Source organism: Zea mays, chromosome 8, assembly GCF_902167145.1.
Source record: "Zea mays cultivar B73 chromosome 8, Zm-B73-REFERENCE-NAM-5.0, whole genome shotgun sequence".
In the NCBI taxonomy this organism is placed as follows: Eukaryota; Viridiplantae; Streptophyta; class Magnoliopsida; order Poales; family Poaceae; genus Zea; species Zea mays.
This window is the reverse complement of record NC_050103.1, coordinates 177,740,496-177,750,287: the sequence shown is the minus strand read 5'-3', so window position 1 is coordinate 177,750,287 and position 9,792 is coordinate 177,740,496. Positions and strand designations below refer to the sequence as shown.

General features: G+C 42.7%; 1 protein-coding gene across 1 annotated transcript; it reads left to right on the top strand.

The window, feature by feature from the left end:
• The first annotated feature begins 263 nt into the window (after positions 1 to 263).
• LOC103636568 (calcium-dependent protein kinase 2) lies at positions 264 to 3,304 on the top strand. Its single transcript, XM_008658919.2, has 7 exons — positions 264 to 1,266; positions 1,359 to 1,511; positions 1,646 to 1,761; positions 1,867 to 2,034; positions 2,169 to 2,296; positions 2,417 to 2,516; positions 2,612 to 3,304. Exons 1-7 carry the CDS (start codon positions 462 to 464, stop codon positions 2,702 to 2,704), a joined length of 1,563 nt encoding a protein of 520 aa, XP_008657141.1. The 5' UTR covers positions 264 to 461; the 3' UTR covers positions 2,705 to 3,304.
• The last annotated feature ends 6,488 nt before the right edge of the window (positions 3,305 to 9,792 follow it).

The window sequence follows — 9,792 nt, the reverse complement described above, 5'->3', positions numbered from 1 at the left end:
TAAGGAAGAGACCTTATACTTGGGCTACTATATAATTCATGGATACCACAATAACATAGACACCAATGTTATCAATTCTTGAAATTGACATGATTAAGCAACCAAATTCACATAAAACCCCAAAATTATCCAAATTCACTCTAAATTCGCTTGTATCCATCTGATAATTCAAGTCCACCCTACATGCTTGAAAAACCTTACCTTCCAAAACAGGGAACTCCGTAATAAAGAGAAGAGAAAACCAACCCAAACCAAACGGTACGGGAAGAGGGAGGCGGGCATCCCTTCCCGCCATTTCCTCCCCACCCACCGTTCCCTCGGCCATCGCCACCACCCAACGACGCCCCCGCGCTATAGAATTCTCATCAGGTCGCCTTCGTCTCCCCTACGGCTTCACATCCCCATCACCGTCATCCTCTCCGGGGGGACGGACGCCGCTGCCCCTCCGCCGCCCCGTCGCCATGGGCAACTGCTGCCCGGGCTCCGGGGATGCGGAGCCCGCCCCCGCTGCCTCCGCCGATCCCTCCTCCCACCTCCACTCCGGCAGCTTGTCCCTCAAGGCCGGCGCCTCGGCAGGCTCGGCGCCCACTCCCACAAAGCCGCCCGCGCCTATCGGCCCGGTCCTGGGACGGCCTATGGAGGACGTGCGCAGCATCTACACTGTCGGCAAGGAGCTCGGGCGTGGCCAGTTCGGCGTCACCAGCCTGTGCACGCACAAGGCTACCGGGGAGCGCTTCGCGTGCAAGACCATTGCCAAGCGGAAGCTCTCCACCAAGGAGGACGTGGAGGACGTGCGGCGCGAGGTGCAGATCATGTACCACCTTGCCGGGCAGCCCAACATCGTGGAGCTCAAAGGCGCCTACGAGGACAAGCAGTCGGTGCACCTCGTCATGGAGCTCTGCGCCGGCGGGGAGCTCTTCGACCGAATCATCGCCAAGGGCAAGTACACGGAGCGCGCCGCCGCGTCCCTGCTCCGCACCATCGTGGAGATCGTGCACACCTGCCACTCCCTGGGCGTCATCCACCGCGACCTCAAGCCCGAGAACTTCCTCCTCCTCAACAAGGACGAGAAAGCGCCGCTCAAGGCAACTGACTTCGGCCTGTCCGTCTTCTTCAAGCAAGGGGAGGTGTTCAAGGACATCGTCGGCAGCGCGTACTACATCGCGCCGGAGGTGCTCAAGAGGAACTATGGCCCCGAGGCGGACATCTGGAGCATCGGCGTCATCGTCTACATCCTCCTCTGCGGAGTTCCGCCCTTCTGGGCCGGCAAGTCCTCAATTTCTGCACCTGTTTATTCCCAGCGCTTTGCTTGGCGCTCCGATCCACACCAGGCATGTCTGAAAGATGATGCGTTTCAGAATCCGAACACGGCATCTTCAACTCCATCCTGAGGGGACAGGTCGACTTCACAAGCGACCCGTGGCCGCGCATTTCGCCGAGCGCAAAGGACCTCGTCAGGAAGATGCTCACCTCTGACCCCAAGAAGAGGATCTCTGCCTACGACGTCCTCAGTATGTTCTGAGTCTCCTCCTTGTGCAGGCAGCTGACTCTTTGCAACTGATAAAACCTGAGCTAAAAACCAAAAAAAGAAAAATCCAGTTTTAAAATCGCTGAGTTCCTAAACCACTTGGTTGAAATGTGCCAGACCATCCTTGGATCAAGGAAGACGGTGAAGCGCCTGACACGCCACTGGACAACGCTGTCATGAACAGGCTCAAGCAGTTCACGGCAATGAACCAGTTCAAGAAGGCCGCGCTGAGGGTACGTACGTGCATTAATTATTTGATTCTGATTCCACAAGGACCTGCCTGACGACAGGCCACCCACCATTATTCTGAAATCCGAATCACTGAATCCCCTGCCAAGGTCATTGCCGGGTGCCTGTCAGAGGAGGAGATCAGGGGCCTGAAGGAGATGTTCAAGGGCATGGACTCCGACAACAGCGGCACCATCACCGTGGACGAGCTGCGGCGAGGGCTGGCCAAGCAGGGCACCAAGCTCAGCGAGGCCGAAGTGGAGCAGCTGATGGCGGCCGTGAGTTTTCTATGCATGCATTCGTTCTAGCTCGTTTTCCTTGCCACACGCGCGCGCGGCTCGATCGATCGGTGCTGAAGCTGCAGGACCCTGAACGATTGATATATGATCGCGAACAAAACTAACGCATGCAGGCAGACGCGGACGGGAACGGGACGATCGACTACGAGGAGTTCATCACGGCGACGATGCACATGAACAGGATGGACAGGGAAGAACACCTCTACACCGCGTTCCAGTACTTCGACAAGGACGGCAGCGGGTAAATTAAACCAGATAGAGCAGCATTCCGACGGTGCCGCGCGCATCTGCCATGTCCAATAATGCGTCGCCGGCGTGAAACCTTAGCTGCTCTGGCCGTCTCGTGGCTTACTGGCTGCAGGTGCATCTCCAAGGAGGAGCTGGAGCAGGCGCTCAAGGAGAAGGGGCTCCTGGACGGCAGGGACATCAAGGACATCATCTCGGAGGTCGACGCCGACAACGTAAGTCGATCGGTCGTCGTTGCATGCATGGTGATGATGATGGTGAGCTCTCGGCCGTCGGCTGATCGGCTGTTGTTGTTGGAATCGTTGCGCAGGACGGGAGGATCGACTACAGCGAGTTCGTGGCGATGATGAGGAAAGGGACCGCCGAGCCGAACCCCAAGAAGCGGCGCGACGTCGTGTTGTAGCCTGTGTAGGAGCATGCGTAGAGGTAGCTGCTGATATATGGTATGGTATATCGGATGGTAAAATGGAACGGCGTCCAGCAGTTGATGCCATTGCCACGACGGTGGTTGCTTGCACGCTGGTCGAGCAGCACAAGGCGCGCGCGGTGGTGGCAGGGAGATGCGCGCACTCGGCTGCGAATACGTGGAGATGCTGGAGCATGGAGGGGACAGAGACTCTTTGACAATGTACGTAGCTACTATGGGATGATGGAATGGAAGGATGCACGCATACCTGATCGACCGACCGAGGACCTGTGCTGGAGCCTCTGAACACACAGCAGCAGCAGCTGCTGCTGCTGTGTCTTGGATCCGTAGGTATGCTTACTGATGGTTCGAGAATTCGTATGCGTAAAACGTGCAATGGCCATGGACTGTGTATATATCCTCAGATGTGTAAGTGTAAGTAACGTCGTAAAGGGAAGAAGAAAAATATAATATGATGAGACAGTTTTTTTTTTCCTTCCCTTTGTAGCATAACCATTGGTTCGCGGTGATCACAGAGGTAGAGAAGTAATGCAGTAGACATGCATCTACACATATACATACATGGAAAACAGATTACATTCAGCCAAGAGACAAGCTATTCTATGCAGGACTACAAACCTGTAGCTTCTCTCTATGCTAGTCGACAGAGAAATCGTGTCAACGTGAAATAGCATTTCTATTAAGGTGTTGTTTCAGCCCAAATTAGTAAGGCTCTTTTTGGAAGTTTTAAGAATCTAGTTTCTATCTCCACTTCTTAAAGACTGGTTAATGGTGTTTGGAACCACCTCAGTGTTGTTTATAAACTGACTTTAGCTAGGGAAGGTTAGCTTTTGGTTTTTAAGAAACCGGGAGTCCAGTTTTTATAAAATGAGGCATAAATTGATATGTTTAGAACCAACTAAGCTTCCATAAATAGTTTCTTAAAAATTGGGTGCTTCCAAACATACCCTACGCTGATCCGTGTAATTAAACAGTGCGCCCATCTAGTTTTTTCCTCATTCTAACATTTATAATTTTCTCATTTGAAGGTATTTATTGCAAATATACTTGTACAATTATATATATATATAACCAATTTTACATAAAGCAATACACATAGTCATATAAACAAGGTTTAAAAAGGAATAAGATTTTCCCTTCATGAAGAAACCCAATTTTATTATCTACACCCACAAGGTTCATGGAGCACCTAAACTTTTGTAGCTTTATCACCTAAACAACCATTTAAAGCACATGTTTTTTTCGTGTATACATGTTTGGCCTTCATGTAATGCCATCGTTTATATCATGTTTTGACTACTTTAATTGTTTAGACGTGTTATTATTAGCGTTTAATTCAGTAGTTGGAGCCTAAACTATATAGGACATGTTTGTTGAGTTTGTGATCCAAATTCTGAAGAAGACGGCCAAGTTGGCGAGCGAAGCGGAGACCCGTCACCGGAAGGCTTGGGCTGGAGCGTAGCGACCGGATCATAGGTTGACTTTGATGCTTGGAGATTTTCGTCTCATCGGATAGGATCTCAGTTTGGCAAGCAAAAACGTTGGAGTAGTAAGAAATGTTAATAAACCTAGCCTGTCAAACTGCTATACATGCATTGAAGGTCTTATTTCATTCATCACATAAAACATATCCCTATGTAGCATATAGGTTTTATTTTTTTAAAATTTGAGATAAAACTACTCCTTGAGGCATATAACGTTTAGAGATCCACGCCTAAGTAGTACTATCAAAAAAATATAAATGCCACGACTTAAGATATGTTTCAAGTATCTCCAAGAGTTTTTCTAAAATATATTCTCTAAATCATTATTTAGAGAGTCATTTTAGTAAAGATTGTTTTCTATGGTTTTTACTCTACAATTAGCTTTTCTATATCTTATGTGCAGTATAGAGAGCTATCCTCGTTTTACACATTTGACAAACACGAAATCCGGAATAGATGTGTCTATATTTGTATATCCAATTGAAGAAGTTGTTGGATGATATATTTTCCGTTAAAATCTCTATTATATTCTTTAAATTAGTAAAGTTATAAAGAGCCTCTCGGGGATGCTCTTAACCACTCCTACCCAAAGCTTTGTATTAAGCAATATTGAAAACATAGAGGTTGGAAGGAGGTACTCCGCGTGTGGATGTAACTGCTCAAGGACATGATGTAACAATCAAAAAGTATAATATCAAAGCAACAACTAAAATAAGAACACAGTTTTGTAAAAATCATTCCTTAGAATACACGCCGAACTCGATAGTTCTCTAGGAGCGACACCTAAAACAACCAGCACACCATGGAATACACCTAAAATAGAATGTTATTAAATAGATCAGATTTTCACCATGCATCAGGGGTCTGTTTGAATTCATGATGCTAAAATTTAACACTACACTTTTAGAACTTTAGCACTTGGAGATCCAAAGAAAAGTGTTAAAAGGTGTGTAAAATGTAAGTGCTAAACTTTAGCACTCATTAGCAGTTTAGCTCCTATAAGGGTGCTAAAGTGAGCTAAAAGTGGTCCAGAGTGAAAAAAGACATCTCCTACCCTTGTTAAAGGTTAACAGTGCACTTTTTGCTAAAGTTTATCTACTAAAGAAACAAACATGGTGGCTAAAAATTTTGTGCTAAAGTTTAATACCCATTAACACATTAGTTCCTCCAAAGGTGTTAAAATAAACTAAAAGTGATCCCAGCCCCTTTCTCTCCCACTCACAACTGTCACTTTTTCTCTCTCCCCTCCTCATGCTCTCGGACATTTAATGTGGCTGCAATTAATATGCTAAAGTCTAAAGTTTAGCACTTGTATCCAAACAGCCACAAGTGCTAAAGTTTAGCAAAAAAATTAGCAGGTGCTAAACTTTAACACTATATAAACAAACAAGCCCTTACTCCACTCTCTCTCCCTGCCTCACATTAATTAGAGGTATATATGTGAATATGTCTTTATATATCCATATGCTAAACTTTAGCCCTGCCATCCAAACACTACTAATTTTAAACTTATGCTCTCCATTAGAGAGTGCTAAAATTTAGCACTATGCTAAAGCTTAGCACATAAGATTTAAACAGACCCTAAATCTAAGCATCTAAAATGTAGGTTTACCCTCTCAGATTTTTCTCTAGCTTAGCTACTGTGAAGAACATAAGTGGATGACAAGTGAAATCCTGAAATAGTTATTATCATAGCTTCAATGATATTCATAGATTTGAGCAAACTCAATGAATACATACATCTTTCTTTACTCATTCAGAATAGATATATGGTCCACCCTTCATAAAAAACGGTTATTAAAATTTCTTATAATTCACGTAGCATCACTTTCTAAAAAATAGACCGTGTCTCGTTGTAAGAGGCCCACCCACTACTTTGAATAGACATTGTCTCGTTGTGGATACCCACGCCGTATAACTTCCCTTTCCTCGTTTTATGGCCAATCACTGGTCTCAACCAAACTGGCACGTGAAACCGATGGTACCCCGAAGCCTGGTTGGCTGGTTTTCTGTACGTGGGCCACGGATGTCAGTTGGGATCGCGCGGAGGTATCATGGTGCGGGTAAGGCGAGGCGGGCGGTGAGGAAGGATTATGGGTGCTTATGCGACGTCACGGTGGGGGCCACCGGTGACGCAGGCTCGCGACGTCCTAAACGCCGTATATGCTTGCCTCCTCTTTTGCATTCACCCCCTCGTCGCCCTCGTAGACAGCACCTGTTTTTCCGGGTATACCACACATGCTAGCTCCACCCGGTTTTATTCCTCCACAGCACAAACGAAATTCGTGCATTTTTCACTGTCGAAAGCCGAGAGCTTAATTTGTTTTCTCAGAAGCAAGAAACAAAATCAAATTAAAGCTCACGTTGCAAGTGACAGCAATGGTATAATCGGAGGGATTGTTGCTCATGTAAAACGAGCTAGTATCTGGACAAATCTTATAATTGTATAACATGGCAACATTTCAAGAATGGTGATGTTAGTTTATTTTGATCGCTTTAGAGGGTGTTTGGATATTTTTAACTAATTTTAGCAGTTTACTATCATGGGCGGGCCCAGGGGTATCATGGGTATTCATTGAATACCCATGTTTTTGGTGATTTATAGTGTTAGAACACTAATTTGTCAATAATGTATTATATAAAATAGCATTAGAATCCTAAATTCTTTAATCTTTTGAATTTTTGAATACCCAATCTTAAATGTCTGGGCCCGCTTCTGTTTACTATTAGCTCCAGTGAATTCAAACACCTTTTATTCTATTTATTTATTTTTAGGACGATATTTGTGGATCATAATGTATATATTAATTTTCCGTCTCAATTTATGATTCATTTGATTTTTTTTTTACCAAGTTTGACCAGCTCATCATGTTTACTTTTTTGTGAAAAAATGAAAAATTCAAAGCCGTAATTAAATTATATTATATGGTAAACGATATTACTATAGAAATTAATAATAATTATGATTTTTTAATACAACGAGCTAATCAAACTTGGTATAAAAAGTAATTATAAATTAAAATGAAGGCAGTATTACTTTTATGTCCTAGCGTCTTTACCTCTCCCTCTCTCTCTATATAAGTTAAGTTAATTACTTTTGAAAACAATATGTCATAGAGACTGATACATCAAATTAAAGATAAGGTATTTCTCATTATATTTTAAAATGCTACGACATAGAAAAATTAGGGGGTGTTTGGGAATGAAGTTTTTTCACAGTTTTGGAAGAATATTGCAGTATTCTTAAATACTGCAGTATTATATACATAATGGTGTTTGACAAGCTGGCTAAAATCTCTGTTTTCAAAACTGAAGTATTGCAAATACTATAGTTGTTTTAAGGTATTCTAAACTTAGGTCTGGACCTCAATTTCCAAAATTGTGGTATTGTAAACTACGGTATTGTTATGACTAAAGTATACTATATTATTTCAAAAAACTGTGGTTTTCAAAAACTTTGTTTCCAAACAGGGCCTTAGAGTTTGTCAATTACAGTACCGTTCTTTGGAAGCGTTTCCCTATCTCCATATCCGCATAGGTCATCATGTTCAAACCAGACCCCACATGTCTAGGTGTATGATAAACGCGATGATATTGTTTTATATGCATGTAGTATCTCCGTAGGATCGTACGATTTCACAGTCTCCAGTCATTCACATTTTAAAAATCTCGTGAAATACATGGGTGGTCCTCAAGATTTTCTCATATTATCATCTAAATTAAAAAGCGTGGCCTTGCTTTTTTGTTGGTTCACAAAAAAAAGAAGATGTCAGCATGATCAGAGCGGCTTGCCGCTGCAATAAGGGACTGTTTAATTTATGACTAAATATGCCACACTTTATCTAAGGTTAGTTGTCCGAATTAAATAACTAACTTTAGACAGAAAAGTTAGATAAAGTGTGACAAATTAGACAGTGAACCAAACATGTACTAAGTTTGCTTCCATTGCATCTACCGTTCTTCAGCCCTGTTTAGAACCTCTAGAATTAATAGTTAGCTACTATAAATCAGTTATTAGGTTCCATTCCAAACACCCTTAGTTAATACCGTAGTTAATTATTAGTTCATTAGCTGGCTCAATCCAGCTAATAATTTATTAGCTAGCTAACTATTAACAACCACACCCACTGCAACTGTTTCAAAAAGCACGATTGAGGGCCCTAAGTTATAAGCACTAGCATATAACCCGTGATAACGTTACGATATGCGACGGGGAAGGGAGGAGTCGATAGCAGTGGCAACAGCGATGCGAGAGGAGGGTTGACGGTGATGGTGGCGGCACGAGTGAGGGAATGCGGCGGTGAGGACTCAAGGAGGGGGAGGGGGGAGGCGGGGGCGGTGGGGTCGGTGGGGGGGGAGGGGGGGCGGATAAGAGATGATCTAGTTAATATTGTCTATTAGATTTGAGTGACTAAGAGAGGATGATATTCAACGATTTGAACCTTTAGTTTTGATGTTGTGTTAAGTCTCAGTGCAAATTGTTTGGTGGAATTATTAGAGATCATGTGTGTGGAGGTGGTTTGGTTGGGTGGTTTTTATAAGATTTAAACTCATGCATTATATGGTTTTATAGATACCTACCTCGAGTAAAAATTTTGCCGGATCACTTAGAAAACATAAGAACCCAAATCATCGCTTTGTGGAGGAATAGCTTATAGTCCTACAATCAAATACCGATGCTGCATTTCGTATGTAACCATTCTCGATTTTCTCTAGCTAAACTTACAACTAGAGGGCTAGCTTATAGTCGTACAATCAAATACCCACATTCTTGATAAAATGGATTTCTAAGTGTACCCTCATTTAAAATATTCCTTTAAAATTTAGAAAAAACATTTTCATGTATCTATATATATACAATATGAAACCATATTTTCTCTGTCATGCAAAAATCTTAACTTTTAACGTGTGAAAATTTGTGCCGCAAATGACTCAATTTAGATATGCATTGATTCTTCTCTTAATTAGGCCATTCTCAGTGATAAGTTTTACCGGACTATTTTCCGATGTTGTCACATCATATTTGAACTAGGTAACCGTGTTTGCAGAATTTCATCTCCATCAAACCCTATCATCAAATTGTGTTGCAATATCACCATGTGTGATGATGTGTCGACATATTTAATGAGTATAAAACTCTCATTAAAAATGGCCTTAGTAGACCGAATCAAGCGCAACAACTACCAAGAGCTGAAAGTTATGGCCAATGTAAGCCATAGCTTAAGAATAAATCCTATAAGAGCCACATTAATAATATAGCTTATAATAAGCTTTATGATTGTCATATCATACATTTAATTAAAAGTCTAGTTATATAATAACTCTCTCATTCTATAAATTATATATTTAATACTTGATTCAGCTTTTATTCCTACAAACTATTTTAGAGCCCATGAGAAGTTAATTTTTGGCTGGCTACTAGTAAGCAATCAACTTCCATTCTCTCAATTTGTCTTCTTAAATGTCACCATAAATTGCACGTGACATCTCTTGCACTCCACCTATAACACTTATACTTGCTCTAACTCAGGTAGGTTTAATGGAGGGCATCTATATATGGTTCTTCGTTTTCATGCTAAT

Bases quoted from the DNA above. Each gene is read 5' to 3' on its own strand.
- LOC103636568 (XM_008658919.2), top strand. From the start codon at position 462: ATGGGCAACTGCTGCCCGGGCTCCGGGGATGCGGAGCCCGCCCCCGCT. The intron at 2,035-2,168 runs GTGAGTTTTCTA...TAACGCATGCAG, and splicing joins TGGAGCAGCTGATGGCGGCC to GCAGACGCGGACGGGAACGG. The intron at 2,517-2,611 runs GTAAGTCGATCG...ATCGTTGCGCAG, and splicing joins CGGAGGTCGACGCCGACAAC to GACGGGAGGATCGACTACAG.